General features: G+C 43.4%; 1 protein-coding gene across 1 annotated transcript in view; it reads left to right on the top strand.

Annotated features, from left to right (window-relative positions):
* Window positions 1-22,692, top strand: part of GRAMD1C (GRAM domain containing 1C) — a 76,337-nt gene that overhangs the window by 21,628 nt on the left and 32,017 nt on the right. The window contains exons 5-8 of the mRNA XM_056858165.1: window positions 4,575-4,659; window positions 10,595-10,698; window positions 12,311-12,406; window positions 14,648-14,728. Coding sequence (XP_056714143.1) covers window positions 4,575-4,659; window positions 10,595-10,698; window positions 12,311-12,406; window positions 14,648-14,728 — 366 coding nt within the window. The remainder of the gene's footprint in view (window positions 1-4,574; window positions 4,660-10,594; window positions 10,699-12,310; window positions 12,407-14,647; window positions 14,729-22,692) is intronic.

Genomic DNA, 22,692 nt, shown 5'->3' with positions numbered 1-22,692 from the left:
ATCTCTGTAGCCTGCAGATCATCTGTAATTGTGGCCCCACCTGGAGGCTGGCAATCTTAGCCACTGCATAAAATTTGTCACGACTATTTTTGTTTGTGACTTTGCTTAATATTAGAGCACGTAGTCCACATGCAGAACACCCTACTATTAATACCTGGTATCTCCACTGAAAAAAATCTTAGATAGGAGAAATTTTGGAGAAGCCCAGCCCAAGTCCTTCTAGCTATACCTGGCAATAACTAGGCTACGATAGACCAATAGTGTGACTTGATATAATGCAGATTCATGTGTGTTTCTGTTGCAGCAGTATGATGCCTTAGCACTCTGGGCCACTTTCATGTGTAACAAGAGGTTACTCCCGCATACAATTAGAGAATCTCGACTAAACAATTTTAAAAGGCTTTGCCTATGCGAACCATTTAGCAGCAGAGTTCTCTACCTTCCATCTTTAAATCTGATAATACAAAGAAGCAGGGGGTGAGTTTGGTTCTTTGAACTATAACCTGCAAAACAAGTAAAAAAACCTGTAGAGACATTTATCTTTTATAGAAAAAAGAAGTATTTCTCTTATGTAAGACAGTAGGAAATACAAGCATGTACAAATTAACCCTACAATTACTGTAAAAACAAGTGCTAAAATTATCAACGTTCCTAACATTGCTTAATCATATTATAGTGAGTAATAGTTTAAAAGGAGAGCCCCGTGGCGCAGAGTGTTAAGCTGCAGCACTGCAGTCAAAAGCTCTGCTCACGACTTGAGTTTGATATTGACGGAAGTCAGTTTCCAGTAGCTGGCTTGATTCAGCCTTCCATCCTTCCGAGGTCAGTAAAATGAGTACCCTGCTTGCTGGGGGTAAAGTGTAGAGGACTGGGGAAGACACTGGCAAACCACCCCATAAACATAGTCTGCCTAGTAAATGTTGGGATGTGACCTCACCCCATGGGTCAGTAATGACCCGATGCTTGCACAGGGGACTACCTTTACCTTTTTAATACTTTAAAAAACAAACCAAGTTTCAGCTTTTTGTCTCACTTCCTCTTAGGGATTATTATAAAACCCAAATTACACACCCAGAAATCTCACCTGATCTTATTCTCAGACTTATATCCAGAGAAATCTGATCTGCTTATCACAGTAGAGCAGGGGTAGGGAACCTTTTTTCTGCCAAGGGCCATTTGGATATTTATAACATCATTCGTGGGCCATACAAAATTATCAACTTAGAACTCACCCCCACGCATTCTGGCTCTGCCCCCTTTAACCCCTCTATTGTTGCCACTTCCGCCCCCAGCCCTCTTGTAGTGCAGAGGGGATACGTTTCTCCACGGCCTGGGTGGGAAAGGGTTAACACAGTTTCTTGGGCGGTCCTAGCAGCTCCATAGCTAATGATTCTTCTGCAAGGGGGAAAAAAGGTTCATTTTCTCGGCAAAACAAACTCAAATCTGCCTTGAATAGAGGCTATTCCTGTCCATGGGAGGGGGCAGATCGCCAGTCTTAGATCCTTCTGAGCTAGAGATCTGCCAGGACCCACAAAGGGCCAGACCAAATGATTTCGCGGGCCTGATACGACCCCCGGGCCTGACGTTCCCCACGCCTGCAGTAGAGCATATGCATAGAAAAATATCAATCTAGATTAATATCTAGATAAGTGATTGGTTCTTAATATGAGATAACCAACACCAGTGCAAATGATCAAACCAGCAAGTACATATGAGTTGCATCTGATATAGCAAGACAAAAGGCCAATCTCAACTCTTAACCTGTATTAAGAAGTGATTAATCTAACTTTTCTGTAACTGTTTCAATTAACTGTCCCAAGATTAAAGTCACTTTTAGCAAACAGGAGTACACTGACACTTGAAGAGTGCTTGAACTCTCGGTTAGCTTGTAAGAACAGCAGGGAAAAGTTAATAATGTAACAGCCATGGCTACACATGGTGAGAGGGGTTAGATTCTACAATGCTAGGAAAAAGGCAGTGGACCCTGTGAGAAACTAAGTATTTGAAATATCTGCTTTCATTAAAAGGTTGGCAACCTAGTGGCTTTAATGTCTGTGCTGGGGTTCGGGGAAAAATTTGGCCGAATAAAGCCATTAAAAACACAATCGCGCCTTTCCGCGGCTCGGGGGGGCATTTTTTGGGGTAGAGGTCCCAAACTTTAAGCGTAGCTTGAGGGGACCCTTCCTGCAAGAACCCCCAAGTTTTGTGAAGATTGGGTCGGGGGGGGCTGAGATATGGGCCCCGAAAGGGATACCCCCTCCTTAATGTGCATCTCTGACAATGGGGGTTTGCAATTAGCAGAGCTTGCCGCCCACTCCTGAAGCTCCCAGCCCCGACAAACAGCTGAGCTGGGGGGAACAAGGGCGGGGCAGGTGCAAAGAAGTTTGCAAACCATGCAAAGCAACACGTTTGCAACCATGCAAACCATGCAAAGCAACATGTTTGCAACCATGCAAAGCAACACGTGACGCCTGGGAGTTTGCAAACCATGGAAAGGGACAGAAGCACGCTAGCTATTCATAAGGAGCAGGAGGGGGTGGAATTTCCCCTTTTGCATCAGACTCGGGACCAGGCAAATGCATTCTTTAAGTCACAATTTGAAAACCAGTTTTGAGTAAGCATCAAAATAGACCTAACCGATCTTATGAATGAGGGAAAACCTGAGGACACACAACTGAAGCCTCCCCCTCAAACCAGGGAGAGAGAGACTCGAGGGGGCACCCCCCCAGGCAGAATGGGCAAAAGCCCCCTTTGGCTTCCCCCCCCCACAGAAACTGCTCCCTCCCCCCCCCACACACAGACTCTGCTTCCCCCCCACACACACACACAGAGAAAAATTATAGAGAAAAACCCCAAAATGGGTCCTACTGTGGATGTCTTCTGTTCCATCTTCTTCGCACCTGCCCTGCCCTTGCTCCCCGCAGCTTAGCTGTTTGTCGGGGCTGGGAGCTTTGGGCGATGCACATTAAGGGTGGGGGGGACCCCTTCCTGGCCCCATATTTTGCCCCCCCCGATCCAATCTTTACAAAACTTGGGGGTTCTTGAAAGAAGGGTCCTCTGAAGCTATGCTGAAAATTTGGGGGCTCTACCCCAAAAAATGCCCCCCCTGCAGCCACAGAATGGCTCGAATGTGCACACGCTCCTCCCCCCAAGGGGGATCTCTCTCACACAAACAGATACTCTCTCTTTCTCTCCCCGGGCCGCGCAGCAGCTGGGCTCATGCACTCAATCGCGACTGATTGGCCAGCAGAAGGCCCAGCTTGGCCACCGATTAAATGCTGCTTACTAACTGATGGTTATGCTGCTCCGCCGAACCCCAAATTTGCTGAATTTATTCGCCGAACACCCCGAACTCGCTGAATTCGGCTCCCCATTTTCCTGCCTTTTTTGGTTCCATCCGAACTAAAAACTGCCGAATCGGGAAATTCGGCTGTTTTTCGGTTCGGGGGATTAAGTAACAATAATGATTGGTGGATGCAAATGGGAGGGGGAGGGGGAAGGGGGAAGGTGGGATGGGAGGAGAAAGGCTTTTCATTGGGTGTTGCAAAAAGAGGGGAGGAGAACTGAATAGCGTATGGATTGCCGGTTTTGAAACAACATAACGAAATACATCGTGGTATAGGCATTTCAGGGAAAAACAGATGTCTGGCGCTTCCAAAGCATTTCCAAGCCGAAATGGGAGGTCTGAGGTGCCATCTAACCTGGATAACAGTATATACTGAGTGCATTAGGCCCCTGAATTATCTTTAAGTGTTATCTGTAGAAAAGTAGATGAGGGAACATGGCTCAAGATGTTTCCCAGGAAGGAGTAGGATGTTTCAGATAGGTTTGGGCAAACAGATGTGCACTTCTATTAGCTCAGCTGGGTATCTGGTCAAGGACAAAGGGAGGATTCCAAGTTCTCTGAATTGAACTTGATTGCCAGGAGGATTAAGGGGCTGCATATCTGCTGCAAGGAGATAACTAAAACATATGCTAAAAGGGGCTTGGTATGGTCTCATTGTTCTCCGGGTTCCATCTGCCAAGGGCCTAAGGGAGGCAGGCAGGCATGCCTGAGCAAGCCCCATGGGTTTGCTATCCCAAAATGGGTGTCAAGAGACTTCCATGTTGTTCCTGGCTGCATAGCAGTGTCCTGCATGTGCGCTTTCACTCCACTCCTGCGCACCTCTCATTGTTGCACCAGGTCGCCTAGGGCTGTCAGGTGGTCATAACACAACAGTTTACTGTTGCCAGCCTGCAGGTAGCAGCTGGAGTTCTGCTATTACAACTGATCTCCAGCCGACAGAGATCAGTTCCCCTGGAGAAAATGGCCGCTTTGGCCATTGGACTCTATGGTATTGAAATCCCTCCTGTCCCCAAACCCCGCCCTCCTCAGGCTCCACCCCAAAAATCTCCCACCAGTGGTGAAGAGGGACCTGGCAACCCTACAGTGGTTTCCCATCAGGCTGACCTTCTCTCCTTCTCCTGCCCTGCCTTTGTGGTGCTTCCCGCTATTTTACTGTTCTGTTGTTATTATCCTAGCTGACTAAAAAAATATGCTTACACTTATTCTTTAAAACTTTTCATTTTTGCAGATCTCAAACTCTTCTTACAAATACAGGAATGAAGAATTTAAAAGACAGTTCTCACACCTGCCAGATTTGGAAAGGCTTGTTGTAGGTAAGGCACTTTAATGGGCTAGGTAGTGTGGGTCTACTATTATTGCTATTATTGGAATCCCCAGAATGGCCCCTTTCTTTTTCTTTTAAAAGGTACATTTCTACATTTTGTGGCTTTAGAGAAATCTGAAAGCACAGCTGGAATGGAATCCAGAAGGGCAATCTAGGATCCAAAGAAAGGGCCTGTTTATTAATTTAAACTCCTACAAGTGTGAAAGCTGGTATAGCACAGTTGCTAAGAGATAGTGTAAATCAGGAAATCCCAGATTCGACCCTTGCTTCTGCCATGAATTTATTAGGTGGCCTTAGACAAAGTCCTTCTCTCACCAATACCTCTCTTCTGCAAAATGGGGATAAGAAATATTCACATAGCTTACATGGCGACAAAGAACCCTGCCTGCTTGTTTTGCTTCTACCCACCAACCAGATGAGTATCGATGGGAATCGGCAACAATTACCAGGAATTTGCCCACCATTAAGCAGGCACCTGGTAAGTAGGGTTGCCAACCTCCAGGTTGTTTAGCAGAAACAATATACCTATGCTGAATCAACAAAGTTAACAACCAGCTGACGTGCTGTGGTTGTTAACTAACCTCCAGGTGGCAGCTATTACAACTGGAGAAAATGGCCTCTTTGACCATTGGACTCTATGGCATTGAAGTCCCTCCCCAAACCCCGCCTTCTTCAGGCTCCATCTCCACAATCTCCAGGCAATTCCCAACCTGGAGCTGGAAACCCTACTGTAAGCCTACCAGTATTTGATGTGGCGCCTCTAGTACTGATTAAGCTACCTGCTCTAATGTGAGTGTTTCATTTTGCTGATAATGCTTAAAACAGCAGGTACTTGTATTAGAAGGTGGTGAGTCGTAGCAGAATAAACCTTTTCATCCTTTGGTTCTTGTAGGTTATCCGGGCTGTGTAACCGTGGAGACTAACAAAGACTACAGTCAACAATAGCCATGCAGATTAGCTTTGGATTTCACACATTAACAGATCACTTCAGGATACAATGGTTCCATATTAACATACCACACCCTCATTAGCACATTATCTGGATACTTACAGGACAATGATTAGCACATTACCTTTGTTATTTTTTGCAGGACAATGATTCAGCTCAAACCCAACCCCTTTCTGACTATATATTACTCTTCCTACACACTTGATACTGAGAGAGACTGTCCTTCAGTGTTACTCCTCTGAAGATGCCTGCCACAGCTGCTGGCGAAACGTCAGGACAGAAAATACCAAGACCACGGTTACACAGCCCGGATAACCTACAAGAACCAATGAACTCTGACCGTGAAAGCCTTCAACAATATTTTCATCCTTTATTAGCTGTTCTTGCAAAGATTCAGTTCACAATATTATCTTCGAGCAGCTTCTGTGAGTGGTCAATTGTGTTGATTTTTTCCCCCAACGCAAGCAGTACTTTTAAAAAGGTCTTTGATTGTCCTTTGCTTTCAAAGGTACATGTTAGATTACAACACTTTGCTAATTTTAATTCAGTTGTTCCTTATATGCTTACATTTTATTTCTCTGTGTTTGACGCAGTCTTTACTCTTCTGGATATTCCCCCCCCTTTTGCTCTCAAAACATCCTGCAAATCCTTATTCGTTTAGCTTGGCCCTTGCAAATCCTCTTATCTTTACATGTGCATTTCGAACAGCTTTCAGAAGTGTCCATGTCAGAAATTAACTTGGTTTTATTGTTTAAAACCATTCTTGAAATGTCAGCAATATTTCATACCATGAACTTGGAGGGGAAAGAGCTTTTACTGCTTGAAATAGCCCGCATGAAACAGATTATTAGTAGGATCTGCAATAAACCAACCAACCACTTTATCATTAAGTTCACAAGCGGCTGTTTGTACTGATGTAATAAAAGAAAGCAAATTGACACTTTGAGAGATAGTTGGCATACTTCAATCATCCTGTGTTTGAAGAATAAATTAAACATCTGGATTAACAGTAGGCTCATCCATCCAATGCAAATTCTGCCAGTCAAGGAGAATGCAAAATCATAACTTGGTATTCAAAAGAAAATTATTCGTTTAAAAGGGGCCTACTCTGACCTCCAAGTCTTATTATATTGTGTCCTGCCACAATGTTAGAATTTGTCTTTAAACAGTTGTGCTCCGCTTTGGCTTGGGTAATTACTGGAGATCTGGAGTTGATGCCTGGGGAGGTCAAAGTTTAGGGAGGGAGCTCGGTGGGGATGTTGAGTAAGCCCTCAAAAACTGCCATTTCTTCTGTCCTCTGAAGATCAGTTGTAATTCTGGGAGAGCTCTAGGGCCCACCTGGAGGTTGAGAACCCAATCCTCAAATGAAGCATTCCGATTTTAAAATACGAGGCAAGTAGTTGGAGGCCTTGGCCAGTGCTGAAAATGGAACAAGTCCTCTTTAAAGAAGAAGAGAATCATGGCTAGCTCTTTATTTTTAAAGGAGGAACAGCAAGCCTCAAGTCTTTGTGAAGCCCAGGACTAGCAATTGGGGTTACTAATGCTAGTTTTGGAAAGTCCTGGGGATTCGGGGTGTGTGTGTGTGTGTGTGTGCCTGGGGAGTAGGGTTGCCAGGTCCCTTTTTGCTACTGGCAGAAGATTTTTGGGGTAGAGCCTGAGGAGGGCGGGGTTTAGGGAGGGGCTTCAAGGCCATAGAGTCCAATTGCCAAAGCAGCCATTTTCTCCAGGTGAACTGATCTCTATCGGCTGGAGATCAGTTGTAATAACAGGAGATCTCCAGCTACTACCTGGAGGTTGGCATCCCTACTGGGGAGGACAGAGTTGTTGGGGGCGAGGGAGCTCAGCAGGGACGTGATGCCGTAGAGTCCAGCTTTTGAAGCTGCCATTTTCTCCAGGGAAAATGATCTGTGTAGCCTGGGGATCAGTTGTAATTCTGGGAGAACTCCTGGGCCCAACCTGGAGGTCAGCAACCTTACCAGGGACCCTTCCCTGTTCTAAAGTGTTGCTTTGTGCTGAATATTGCTGTAGGAACGGGGGGGGGCAGAGGGAGTGCCCTCTTGCTTTCTTCTCTCTCTTTCCCTCACATGTAAAGTATGATTGGTTGAAGGCTTCTCAATGAGGAAAGTTTTTGCACTCCACTTTGTCTTGATGTCCAAATGCATGCACTGGAATTTGCTTTCTCCCCACAAACCAGGATTTTAAACCCATTCCAGTTCTGCATTTGGATGCTACGGCAAATGGGAATTGTCTAGAAGGTTTTCCAAGCTGGGAAGCTCTCACAGGAGCACCACGCAACTATGGCAAAAAGCTGCATACGTCAGTATGACAAGTCAGCAGACATTTGTCATGAGGTGTCACCATAGCTTTCAGTTATGAGTCTTTTAACACTCACAAAACATGCTTGAGATGCTGATGGGTTTTGTTGGTTCTGTTAAAATGACCATGCCCTGTGAATCAACCTAGGAGGGAGTAGCACTGTTCTGGCAGGGAAGGGAAGGTACTCCTTCAGTGGGTGGTGCCATCCAAACGGATTAGCGATCCAATTTAGAAACTGCAGGTGTGAAATACGATGCTGGAATCTGGCTGGGAAACTGGCTGAGCCCTATAGTGCTTGAATTCTCTATTAAACTTTCATTGTAATGACTGCCTCATGGTGTGTTATCTTTCAACCAGCAATGGGTTAAATTCTACTTTTAGTTTTTCCCCCTGTAGTGTGAGCTTAGCTCTCCTCACCCCTATAGTTGTTTTTACAAGACTTCTGATGGTATACTGACAAACAAACCGGATGCTAATTCACTAGTGAGTCACCCACTGGCGTTGCTCAAGAAGACCTGCCCTTTGGAGATGTGAATTGAGTCTTCTCCTTGAGCAGTAGTCATGCAATATCTTGTTGTATCATATAGTAATCCTTCTCCTAGAGGGGTAGCCATGTTAGTCTGTTGTAGCAAAATACAATAGAATTCCACTGGGACCTTGAAGACTAACAACGTTTATTCCAGCATGAACTTTTGTGAGCCAGAGCTAGTATACCTACTATACTATTGCAGATCTGAAAGTCACTGTTCTACCAATAAATAAAATAAAAACCTCAAAGGGAATATACAACACAAAAGCGCTGAATTAGACCTCATCAAGAAACTAAACACTACCTCTCATCCTGGTTTAAACACGTATGTTTCCTTACTTACTATCAATATATCTAGTCAAAAAGGGCAAGAGTCCAGTAGCACCTTAAAGACTTAACAAAAATATTTTCTGGTAGGGTATGAGCTTTCGTGAGCCACAGCTCACTTCTTCAGATACAGCTAGAATGTGAATCCATTGGTCTTTTAAGTAGAGGAACAGTATGTAAAAGTGAATAGCAGGCTTGATTGGATTAGGTGTGATATGCAATAGAGTCTGTGATGTCCAGGGGAGAGATGGGTGTGGAGAAATCAGCATTGGTAATGGGCCATGAATGCAAGGTCTTTATTCAGCCCAGGTAAATGCATTGACTTTAGTTTGAATATCAACTGTAATTCAGCAGTTTCTCTTTCCAATCTCCCTTTAAAATTCCTTTGTAAGAGAACTACAAAGTGTAAAATTATGTGCAACAACTCAATCTGCTTCACACCTGAAAGATTTGTGATGGGATACATACCAACCCTCTCTCTGCCCCCAACTAATCCCTTCCCCAGCTTCTGTAATTTTCCCTATAAAATGTGGCGAGTGATTTCTTCTTCATAGCGTCTGAAGGAGTGAGCTTTGACTCACAAAAACTCATATCGGAATAAATGTTAGTCTTTAAGGTGTTCCTGGATTTCTGTTTTATTATCCTAATTCTGCCCATCTTCTACAACCACTCGGAATGGATTTATCAATGTTTTGATTGGATCTTTCTATATCTACACTCCATGAAAACTTCTTACCTCTCACTAGTCATTAGGAACACCAACTAGTTCCAGTCCCTTTTGGCAAGGAGTCAAACCTAAAGGTTTCTGTAGGCTTGCCAGGCAAGGCCTGGCAACGGGCAGGGGAACTTACCGGCTACACGCTGACATCACTCCCTGTGCAAAGGGTTGCCAGCCTCCAGGTGGTGACTGGAGATCTCCCACTATTACAACTGATCTCCAGGCAACAGAGATGAGTACAGCTGGAGAAACCGGCTGCTTTGGAAGGTGGACTCTATGGCATTATATTCCATTGAAGTCCCTCCCCTCCTCAAACCCTGCCTTCCTCAGGCTCCACCCCCAAAATCTCCAGGTATTTCCCAACCCAGAGCTGGCAAAACTACCCATGCACCTGAAAGTGATGTCAGTGCATCATTGGGGAATTCTGGCATTTGGACAAGTTTTGCCCAAATGCTAGAGCGTCCCCTGCCAATGTGTTAACATCACTTCCAGGTGAATGGAGAATGATGTCAGCGTGTCAGGACACTACCAACGTTCCCCCTGCTTTCCGGAAATTTTTTACCTGCTGCCATGCTGAGTGGGGCAGCACTAAGGGATCCTCCACCCCAGCAGGGGAATGGCAAGTCTACTGTAAAATGATAATGTAGTCCATACACATCTGAAGAAGAGCAATCTGAATCACCCAAGCTTACGTTGGAATCAATTTGCTAAGTCTTTATGTTTTCTGTAGACTTCTGTTTTATTTTGCTGTACTTTTAGATATGCATAAGTGTTCAGGGCAACATGCACCTGTGTTTTTTCAGCATAGGAACTCCTTTTTCAACCACTTTACATAGTTTTAAAATCATGTAGGTTTGGTGAGGAATCACATGCTATTTTTCCTCTGCACAATATAATTGCACCCAGTTCTTTTAAAAAGTAGTGTTAGAAACTGCATTGAATATAAAATGTTTGGAAGAAATCCCCTTGATTTTAACAACAAACTGAAGTCCAATGGGAGTATGGCATTTATTAATCATATAAATCTGAGCTTAGTTGAGCCTTGTTCATCGTACAAGCATGTATCTTATTTTTTCCCCCTTTAGATTATGCCTGTGCCCTCCAGAAGGATATCCTCCTTCAAGGACGCCTGTATATCTCGGAAAACTGGCTGTGTTTCTACAGCAATATATTCCGATGGGAGACCATGGTAAGATTTGGTAAGATTTGGTGTGTTGCATGTACAATGTGGTAATGATCTCTTCAGAGATCTGCTCCACAGTTTACTGTTTGTTGAGATATTTTTAGTTTCTTGTGAGGGGTGTATTAATAAATTATCAGAATGAAGTCTTGTTTGGTATCTTAGATTAATGTGCAGATTTCCCAAGTGTTGCATGATAAATGCCATAAGTGATACTCCAAACTTATCTCTGTGTCACAAAATCAAAGGGGAGGTTGTACAGCATTCTGTGCTGAACTGACCACTCATGTTTTGGTTATAATCTTAATGGTTGGAAAGTTTGGCCATGGTGTCAACCGAAGAACATACTTCTTAATCTGTTTTAAGGCCCTGACTGAATAAGGTCAAATCCTCTTTCAAGAACACCTGTTCGTGAAATATAACATACAATTAAAATAAAAAACAACGGAGAATAGATGGAGATACTTTTTATGATGCCCACTATCACCTAGTTTATTTTGGCATAGCTTTGCTTGTTAGGTACAGGTATATTGCTGCTTCGTACACTTCTTTGTGTGTGCAGAGGATCTGTGCCTTTAACAGCCCCAGTAATGGGCAGCTGTTCAACAGGTACCGCTTGCTCAGTCAGGCGGCAGTACTTTTAGTTGTTGCCTCTCATGAAGCTGGTAGATGGTGACAATCCTGTATCAGTGGTTTTTAAAATGTGGAATCTGAGGAAGGCTATGCAGGGTTCCTCAATGACAGTGTGAGTGTAAGAGTGGACAAATTTCCATAAAAAGCAGATAACCCAGCTCTGTCAATTTCCCCCCTGCAATGTGCAGCTGTGGGGTGGGGGGTGCCAGGTATATTCAGGATTCAGTTCTCACAGGATGACAATAATGCTCAGTAGACCTAGCCAATGCCCTGCATAAACAAGTATGTGACGTAGAACAAAGGTCTTCAACCCATGGATTGGACTTTGAGGTGGATCATGGAGCCTACCTGCTGGGTCACAAATTCCTATAGAAACAACTTTTATTTATTAATTTTGCTGCCTTTTGGAAGAGCCTGCTGCTAACGTACATGCATAGAGAATGAGTCATGCCTGCTGACTCCCTTTTGCGCACCCTGAGAGGAACAGCAGGATGATGTGGCAAAGTCATTAAGTGGTTGGAGAAGACTCCGCTGTGTTGTTGACACTTCTTTTGTTCGACACTATGGCAAGCTTGTGTTTCCAGGTCCCAGTTCTCCTGGTCTGTTACCCAGACACTGGGGCTTGATGTTGGTGAGGTCATAACGTTCCCCTACTTCCTGTCATGTGATTCTGGTGACAGATTACTTCCTGTTACAAGTTTGCGGTTCTCTTGGTTCCATGCTTAGTGGGACTTGGATCTGGAGATGCTGACTGCCATTGGCCTAGAATATACTGCAAAATCTCCTGCAGCACCCAAGAGTTCCACGGTAGACAAGTAGATGCAGGTGGGGATTCCTTGGAGGAGAAAAGTTTGAAAACCACTGTTTAACATTGGTGATTATCCATGTTAGCTGTGTTATACCTTCCGAGTTCTCTCTTGAAGTCTGAGTTTCTGTTTCACATTGCTTGTTCTGTATGCTTCAGTGTGTATGTGTGTTTGCACTTTAGATTTCTATTGCCTTGAAGGATATAACCTTCATGACAAAGGAGAAGACAGCTCGGCTCATCCCAAACGCCATCCAGGTTGCCACTGAAGGAGAGAAGGTGTGTTGCTGTTTAAATGTTGACTTTTTCATTAAAATGTATGTAGCGCACCATTCTCTAATTTGAGTTACCTTGGTCAGCATGCTGGATGTATGAGCCAGAATAACAAACATGTAGAGTTGCACCTCTGTTAGAAGCATGTGGTTAGATGTAATATGCAGCCTTCTTCCCTATAGCTGAGGCTGACTCACAGATCAAATAGCCAGGTATTCTTGGATGCTGCTTCCCACTTTTTTTTTTTTAAAGCAGCAACTCCTTTCCTCTGAGGTTTGCCCAAATTTGTGCATTTTCCAGAATCGGTCAGTACATTTGGTTGTTGAGAGGTGTTGGTGGGAGGGTTTGGGGGCGGAGCCTGAGGAGGGCAGGGTTTGGGGAGGGGATGGACTTCCACGCCATAGAGTCCAATTGCCAAAGCAGCCATTTTCTCTAGGTGAACTGATCTCTATCGGTTGGAGATCAGTTGTAATAGCAGAAGATCTCCAGCTAGTACCTGGAAGTTGGCAACCCTAGGTGTTGGACAACTATATTTTGTAGACACAAATATAGCTAACAACCCCCTGTTATATCTCTAAAGTAGGGTTGTGGGGGGGGGCAGTGCCCCAGGTGAAAAATTAATAAAAAAATAAGGCCTTGATTACTTACAGGAAGTCCTTACCATAGAGTTCATGGTGATTCCTAGAGCTACCCAGAAGCGAGAAGAGGTAGCTATAGAATTGCGGGAAACTATGCTAAGAACTCTTATGTTGCCGTCAGCAGCCGGGGCTTTGCAACCATTCTCTCAAGTCACATAAGCCTTCCTTACTTGCTGATTGGGGCACCAAATTTATTGGGACACTTCCTCAACAGAAAGCTGAAATTTGGTGTATCCATAGTGCAATACACCTTGACTTTTAAAAAGGAAAATAAAGTTGGACATTTTTGAGGCTAACCATTGCAGCTATGTAACACACACATTTGTAATGGCCATTAATCCAGCAGAGAGCAAGACAAGTCACTCATACAGTTTTCAGTGGACAGGGATTTTCACTGGTAACGAATGTATTTGTGTTGGCAGATTGGAAGCTGATATTTTGTGTGTGTGCATGCATGTGTGTGGATTATGTGTGCATGTGGAAAATGTCAGTCTTGCTCTGTACCAATGATTGGAAAACTAGACTGTTAACCTTTTTAGGTTGTTAAAGGGCTGATTATGTAATTTAGCCCCACCTTGTTTCTTTGTTTTTATTAATTAAAATATTTGTAGACTGCACTCTCAGCCTAGGTTTCCTGAGATAGGGGGTTACCGCACTTGTATTCCCAGCGATGTATTAAGAGTTTGAAAATGTTATAAAAAATACTGTTCGCACTTTCTGTGTATTCCCACCGATGTATTAAGAGTTTGAAAACGTTATAAAAAATAATGTTCGCACTTTGTTTGGCCCCTTTAGCTGTGAAGATGTCTTCCAACCATTTATAAGCTGTGGTATCCAAAAACCCTTTTAAAGCGATGTTTTTTATAAAATTTTCAAACTCTTAATACATTGCTGGGAATACAAAGTGCAGTAACCCCCATAGTCTATAGGAGCAATAAACATCAGCAGCACTACAGGAGCAATAAAACACCAACAGCACGAGAAGAACAATTGCTATGATTACAAGCATTGTTAAGAAATATTATTCAGTGGCTTTTGTATACTGACCTTGACTTTGTATGTACAAGCAAGGCATAGTTCTGGATCGTAAATTGCACTGTAATTTTGGTTGATTAAGACTAACTGCCGAGATATTATACAGTTCAAGAAAATATAGGCTTATGAACTTTATTTTTTACCACAAGTGCGCTAGCTATTTGATTGCCATACCACCTGGAGGTTGGCAACCCTACTATGAGGTATTTGTGTTGTAGCTGAGATACCACCACAATGAAGACAGTCATGTGACCACCTAGGTGGCACATGAGGCAGAGCCTACAAAGGTGATCCAATTCATTGTTCATTTTGTGGGACCAGTTGGCCCTTAAAAGTACCCTGGCCTCCGGCTGTAGAGGTAATAATATCCAGCACTTTAAATCATTTTCAAAAGTTATCATACCAGTGGAATTTTCTCTTTAGTGTCATGTTTTGAAGAAAGTGTGTGTGTGTGTGTGTGTGTGTGTGTGAAGCTTAATCAATGGAGGTTAGTGTGCTTTGTCTTTAGGGCCGGGATGTATGACTTCAGGATTTTATAATAGCTCAACATGTGGATTATCATTTTGCTCTGCAGTATTTCTTCACTTCATTCAGTTCCAGAGACAGAAGCTACCTCAATCTCTTTCGATTATGGCAGAACGCATTGTTGGATAAGGTAAGATTTTGAGTGGTTGGGTATGCCTGCACTAGATGATTTATTCTCAGTTTCTTGATTAAATTCTACCTCACAAAGTAGCAGCATTGCCATTATGTCCCTTAGCACAGGTCCTTTGAGCAGGCATTTCACAATTTATTCCATCTTTTGCAAGGTTCCACTCTTTCTATGTAAGCACGTTTTTAAAAAGATTTTAAAAATATTTTGAACATACACACTGCTATGTGCCAATTTTGTGTGAGGTCTAAGGAAGTAAAATAAAATCTGCCCAGATATTTCTTTCACAGAGGTTCATTGAAGAACTTGTAAGGGCTGGAATTCATTTGGTCTTGAGTATTTTTTATGGAAAGTATGGTCTATAAATAAAGATGACACGCCTCACCATTGAGGAAAATTGTTTTATGAGGCAGATCATGGAATTAGGATGCCTTCTTGTAAATTTAAACTGGATAATTGGTTTTAAATTGTAAGTTTTAATCCCATATTATATTCATATATTGTGATTTATTATGTTGGAAGCCACCATGATCCTGGCTTTGCCGGGAAAGGACGAGTTATAAGTCAAATAAAATAAATAAATATAAATACTTTAAACATTCTGTCTATGGCCTCTGTAACGACTTGGACTCTACATTAGGGCTGACACAGTCAGGCGGTGCCAGGGTGCCGACTTCTCCAATTGTTTCAATTTAATTCAGTCTGAGCATATAAATGGGGTCCTTGGAGATTTGAGGCCTACCACCTGTTTGTATAACCCTTGCCCTTCCTGGCTACTTAAATCTACTGGGAGTGGGGCTGGCTGACTGACTGCATCAAAGAGGTGGTTAATGCCTCCTTGAGATAGGAGGTGGTTGCCCCTAGCCTTGAAATAGGCTATGGTGTGTCCACTGCTAAAGAAGCCTACCTTGGATCAATAACAATCGAGTAGTCTGAGATGTTGCATTCTTGAGCAAGTTGATTGAACAGGTGGTGGTTGGGCAACTTTAACATTCCTGGATGAACTGGATTGTTTGGATCCTTTCCAATCTGGTTTCAGGCCTGGTTGTAGGACCGAAATGACCTTGGTCACCCTATGGATGACCTGCACCAGGAGATGGCAGAGGGAGGGTGACTCTGTTGATTGTCCTGGACCTCCCAGTGGCTTTAGTTACCATTGATCTTGGTCACCTTCTGGACTGTCTTTCCAGGTTGGGACCAGGAGGCACTGTTTTTGCGGTAGTTCCAGGCCTGCCAGGAGGATAGGTTTCAGAAGGTGGTACTGGGGGAGCTGCTGATCAGCCCCTTGGACTTTGACCTGTGGGGTCTCACAAGGCTCTTATCTTGTCCCTTATATTTTTCAAAATCAGCTCACATGGAGGCAGGCAATGGCAAAACCACCTCCAAATGTCTCTTGACGGCACTTTCCACCACCACATGAAACTGCTGAGTGAGGTAGTCTAGAGATTAGGGCTGGGCTGTCACCAATGTGGATGACACTTAGCTCTATCTTGCACTTTTGCTGATCCCAGAGAGGCCGTAGAAACCCTGAACCAGTGCCTGGAGGCAGTTCTGGACTGGATGCAGGCTGATAAGCTGAAGCTTAATCCTGACAAGATGGAACTGCTATTAAGGAATGGAAGCTTTGACACGGGATATAAGGTGTCACCCATCCTGGAGAAGTAGGTTCATAGTCTGGGCGTGCTCTTGGGCCCAGGCCTACTGCTGGATAAGCAGGTGGCAGCTGTGGCTAGGGTTGCCAGGTCCCTCTTTGCCACTGGTGGGAGGTTTTGGGGCGGAGCCTGAGGAGGGCAGGGACTTCAATGACATAGAGTCCAATTGCCAAGGCGGCCATTTTCTCCAGGTGAACTGATCTTTATCAGCTGGAGATCAGTTGAAATAGCAGGAGATCTCCAGCTAGTACCTGGAGGTTGGCAACCCTAGCTGTGGTTAGCAGTACCTTCTACCAGCTTCGACTGGTTAGCCTGCTGTAGCTTTTCCTTGGCAGGAAAGATCTGGCCACTGTGGCACGTGCCCTTGTTACGGCTAGATTAGATTACTGCAATGCTTTTTGTGGGAGGCTGCTCTTGAAAAAGTGTTTGGAAACTTCAGTTGGTGCAGAACTCTGCAGCCAGGAGTGAGTTGTAGGGACCACATCACTCCAGTCTTGACCCATCGACACTGGTTCTCAATCTGTTTCTGGGAACACTGAGGTGCTGGTAATCTTCTGAGGCCCTGTATGGTAATCTTCTGAGGCCATGCTTCGAGTGCCCCCACCTTCTGAGATGAGGTGGGTAGAAGCCACCTTCTCGGCCATGGAACCAAAACCCTGGAACTTTCTCACCAGAGAGACTCGCCTCTCCCCTTCTGTTACTGTCTTCTGCCAGTGTCTAAAGATTGTGTAAGCAAGTTGAATTTCACCTGGTGTTCCCTCAGTGATCTGTCCTTCCAGCCTCCCTGTGTATTTTATTGTACTGGGTGTGTGTTTTAGCTTGGTTTTGAGTTTTTCCAATGATGTGTTTGTTTGTGTTTGGTTTCAATGTTTTTTTAAAGGTATGTTTTTATTGTGTATGTTTTTAATCTGTTTGCCACCTTGGAGGCCCTGATCAGGGCAGAAAGGCAGGGTGTACAGTTCGTCGTTGTTGTAGACGATGATGAGAATATCTTTTGTTTACTCATTACATTTAACCACACATAGGGGACAAACATGCTGCATATAATCCTCCTGCAATACGAGAGCACCATTTCTTATGGGAGAGGCGACACATGTATTCCAGTTTAACAACACAAATCTGGGGTCTGGTATGTGTGTACTGAGGTAGAAAATCCATGCATTTTTCCCCTTTTAGGATAAATGGCAGTCAAGAGAATTGCATGTAGCACACTTGATCCATACATGTGGTCACAGTGCCAGGGATGGTTGAAAAGGGCCCATAAAGCTGTAGATTCAGGCTTTGGAGGTGATGGTATGGGGAAGTATCTGCGTAGTGCTTTGAACTTCTTGGTGAGATTTTGTTTACAAAGCTAGGGAACTAGGGCTAGTAAAAACATTGCTAGAAATCAAAACAATGTCATTATATGATTTGGAAGGTGCAAGGAGAAAGATTTTTGGGGTAGAGGGGGTGGGCAGGTGACCTCAGAATCTTCAAGCAAGAATCATCCCATGGAGATATGCTCTTTAATGGCGTCTGGAGGCTTCAGTAGAATCCTGAAAAATCTATTTTAATTTCCCCCCCCCCCCCATAAAAGAGCACATTTTTAGCCTTCATGTCATGGCAAAAATCTGAAGATTGGTTTTAATTTAATTCCCATCTGTGTTGCGTCAGAAACTCAGGGCAGTCTGCGTTAGGTTCCTGGGTACTGCATTAGGTTCCTGGGTACCCTGCTCTACTAGGTTAATAAGTGCACACATCGTATATGAGAAACATATACAAACCGGTATTTCAACCTGAACCATTCAGACCAGATGTTTTGAGTAATTGGTAATAGATTTTTACAACCTATATACATGCCTGGTTAGATTCGAACTGTTTGTATATGTATGTATGTATTTATTTCTGTAAATGTGTGCAGGCTTAACATGAGTTTTAATTAACCACTGATGAAGGCCCAATAGACCGAAATGCGTTTGGTATGTGGTTACAGGTATCAACCCTAGGAAATGCCATTGTGCTATTTTAATGTTTTTAAATATTTTTAACCTTTACATACAGCTTGGAATAAATTATATTTTCAGTATTTATATATATTTTCTTTCTATCCAACCTTGGGTACCCAGCTACTTGATCAGACCCAGCTGTGCTTTACCTTCAGCAAGATTACTATATCGTGTCTGTTTAGACCATACCCTAAGACATATTGGCATCTGCAGTGCATGTCTGAAATCAGAGAAGACCTCTTATTCTTTTTGAATTTTTGAAGTTTGGTGCCTTTTGCAGCTCATGGACCGGAGGCAGTTCAGCAGGCACAATCCTGCCCCCTTCAGTTGCTCTCAAGAAAAAAAATAGTATTTCCTGAATTTCTGCAAGGTAACTTTTAAAGGCACAGTGTCCCCCTTGGGAATTAAGGGTAGGAGACCTACTTAACTCTAGCATGATTTGAAAGTTTATTAAGTACGAAGGAATTTGGGAGTGTCTGAGGACTCTGATGTAACTGAAATACCTTTTGTGGTGGTGGAGATTAGGGGCCTTTGAAAGTACTGAAGGGGTGTGCTTGGCTCCAGAGCAGTGCATAAGGGGCTAAGAAAGACTGTTCATTACCCGAGACCCTGGAAAGCTGCCGCTAGTTGGGATAGACAACACTTAGCTAGATGGAACAACAAGTCTGACTTGGTGTGAGGGAGCTTGATGGTTATAAAGAGCTACCATCAATTGTATTAGGTTAGTTTTAGCTATTAAAGGGCTTCAGTCTTTTGTCAACTAGAAATCTTAATGCAGTTGTAACAGAACAGTGATTTTGGTAATGTAATTAGTTTAATTGTGATTACTACTGTAGCAGCGTTACTGCTGTTTTATCCAGTGTGTGTGTGTGTGTGTGTGTAAAGTTCCGTCAAGTCGCAGCCGACTTATGGCGACCTCTTTTAGGGTTTTCATGGCAAGAGACTAACAGAGGTGGTTTGCCAGTGCTTTTGGAAGATTTAATGTTTGAGTATTTTCTCTTGAAGAATCTCCCTTTCCATGGAAACATAGTGTCTCAGGGAAAATCGTTATAGCCTAGTCTTTAATCTGTTCTCTGTCTTAGATTTTAACTAGCTCTTAGAAAAGAGACCTGCCCACTTGTCAACAGAGTGCAGAATTACATGGATTGTCAGTACTAGTGACCAAAATAACTAAGTTAGAGGGGTAATCATCGAACTCCCATGTCCATGCCAAAGTGCTTATACAAACATCAGAGCCACGTAGCACTGGGTGTAGATATTTTAATAGCTGGAAAGAAAATTAAAGGGGCTCATCATTAATTTTGTGAAAATAGCACGTACACAGAAAAATACTGTTCTTGAAATCTCCCGCTCAAGACCACTACTGTTGCTTGCACATACATACCCATCATCTTGAAAGTAAGGATAATTGGCCAACTGTAGCATTTTGGTTGAAGAAACTACAAGAAAACGAGCCCAGGAATTGCTTTGATTCACCTTGAAGGCTTGGTCATACATACCTGAGGTCTATTATGTTGGTTTACTTTCACAACTGTACAGGTATTTTTATAGTAGTCCACCGTTTTATTACTATATGGGCTTCAAACACCACAAAAGAAATTGTTGGACGCAAGGCCATGTGTCTTCAGGGAGTCATAATCCTTTTTTGCCATTAACAAACACACACCCTAAAATGGGTGGAATAATATATAAAGTTTCATTGGGAATTTGTAATTACGCGTTGAAGGATTCCTATTTCTAGAGTTAGCAATATTTTTGGGGGGGTGTTATAATACCTGTTTAATATCAACAGTCTCATCCTCATTCTGGAAAGGAATGCCATCTGAGAGGCAGAAAGGGCAAAAAGGTACTTTGTCTCGGTATTTGCTTTTTCAAAGGCCTAGGGCTTACTGGGCATTCCTGTCAGATGTGATTTCCCTCCCCCCCCCTCCCAGTTTGAAGCTTACATTATGTGTACCTGTGTGTGTGCTTTGCCGGTGAAAGGGTTAAGGAGAAACCTGGTAAGGAGGCTTTGCCTGGAGATGCAGGAATGCTGTTCGGGTTCTTCCTTTGTGGCTTAACCGGCTTTTGAGTGGAACAAATAGCAACATTAGCGTAAAAAGTTTTAAATTCTTTCCCTGAGATAGGATTTAGATAGCCCTCGGTGAATTCTCCTCGAAAAACATTTCACTCAAAACTAGTTGCTCCTCTCAAAACGAATTTAACAATTGCACCTGCTTTCTTGTATGTCCAGATACAAGCAAGCAAGCAAACATGCGTGATAGATTCTGAGCAATTGTGACGTGTGGGTGTTAGTTAATCCTGTTTACCTTTGCTTCCTTTGTGGGAGGGGCCCAGAAACTGGGCAGGAGTGAAGCACAGCTTCCAGTTCTGAAAAGAGACCTGCCCACTTGTCAACAACTGAGAAAGTGCATATGGTAGGAAGTTCTTTCCAAGGCAAAAGCTTTGCTTTGAACAAAAAAGAAAGCCCGATAACTCTGGAGACCTTTGCCACTGTGTCGTCGGAGCCGACTGTGTAAGCAAGTTGACTTTGATCGTGATTAGATAGACCCCGGAAAAGCCTGGAAACGGCTTCCAGTCTGGCTTGTAAAGCGTGCGGACGGGAGGAGAACTCCAGCAGCGTTTCAGGAAAGTCTGAATTAAAAATTTAAATGGTTTCAAACGAGGGAATGTTGCTTCAGCCTTGGTCTGCTGACTTTGCCCTGAGGATGCGTCCAGTTTCCTGAACAACCATGAACTTGTATACATTTTGGAATTGCAGATGTAAGGTGGTGTTCCTGTCTGCCGCAAATGATTACAGGTAAACAATCCAAGAGTGGGGATGGATGCTAGCATTAGCACACACACACACACACAAAAAAAACTGCTTAACACTGTATTCTCTTTGTAAACATTTGCAAACAGCTTTTCATTGCAACTTGTGAATATACTATTTCAGCTAAAGTTTTCGGTCTAGGGGGAAAATGTCTTTCCCCACATGTATAGAAACTGTTTCCTTGTGTTAAATTTGATGCTGTGTTCATGCGCTATAAGTACTTTTTAAAACTACTTCCTACTTGTTCTGTGTAAAAAGTACGAATGCCGTTCATTCATTTAAAGAACTCCTTTAGCTTTGTGAGGAGTGAGCTGTGTGGTACCACTGGGGTGTTTAATATTATCCTTGTGAGTTTTGCTGTGAGATTAGTTTGAAAAGGTCTATGGTAGTAGTGGTGGAAAGTGCCATCAAGTCTCAAGACGATTTATGATGACCTCTTGGGGTTTTCAAGGCAAGAAATGTTCAGAGGTGATTTGCCATTGCCTGCTTCTGCATCATGACCCTGGTCCTCCTTGGTGGTCTCTCATCAAAATACTAACTAGGGCCAATCCTGCGTAGCTTCCAAGATCTGATAAGATCATGCTAGCCTGGGCTATCCAGGTCAGGCAAAAAGGTCTTTAGATGGAGCATGCTTCTTGTATGGACAGTTTACCTGCAGGGGTGGGTTCTTGTACCAGGCCTCTGCATGAAGTATGCATATGAGAGAAACTGGCAGTTTAGCAGTTTGGATAGCACAGTGAGAAAACTGTTTCTTGCTGAGGTCTGCCGAACGGGGCGGTTCTCCCTTGGAACAGGGGGTCTGTACCATGTCAGCTTGCTTTCAATGTCCTCTGCTTGTGTGTTTGTAAACAAAGTAGGTATCCAAAGGCACTGTAGGTCTCCCAACATCCTCTTCCACACAACGAAAACTCAAACCAGGAGCAGTTCCTTTGGAGCTTTTCACCTCTTGGGGGAAGTGGAGCATGGGTGACACGGGCGGTGTGAAGGTGGGATATTGTTTCAGTAGAGAGAAACTATAAGCGGGGCGTGATTAGAGCCAGGAATGAAGCTAACGATAGCACTCCTGAAAGGAAATCAAAGCAGTGCAACGGAAATTTAAAGCGGCTGTGAATGAGAGTCTGAAACACCAGCAAACTGTGACGATGGGAAAGGTCTGTTTATTTATCCGTAACAAAGGGTCAGAACTCAAAAGCCCAGCTATGAAACAGTTGATGGGAGCAGAGTACCTCCATTACTGATGTATTTATACTCATTTCTTCCTAATGGGGACCCAAAGCGGGTCACACCTACTTATTTCATGGTGCAGTTATTTTAATGTGATCCCGTAAGGTAAAGCCTTTGCTTTAGTTTCTTTAGTTTCACTTTTAGTTTCACTTTTCACTTGGGTTGTTGGGTTGTTAGTTGTGGCTGCTTATGGCCTAGCAGATTGCAGACCAGGCCTCGCTTATGTACTTATAAAGTTCTGTTTTGTTTTGGTACCAGGTGCTGTGGAGTTACTACACTTTATATTCTTAA

The sequence above is a fragment of the Euleptes europaea genome, chromosome 12 (genome assembly GCF_029931775.1).
Source record: "Euleptes europaea isolate rEulEur1 chromosome 12, rEulEur1.hap1, whole genome shotgun sequence".
Classification (NCBI taxonomy): Eukaryota; Metazoa; Chordata; class Lepidosauria; order Squamata; family Sphaerodactylidae; genus Euleptes; species Euleptes europaea.
This window is presented reverse-complemented; position numbering and strand designations above follow the sequence as displayed.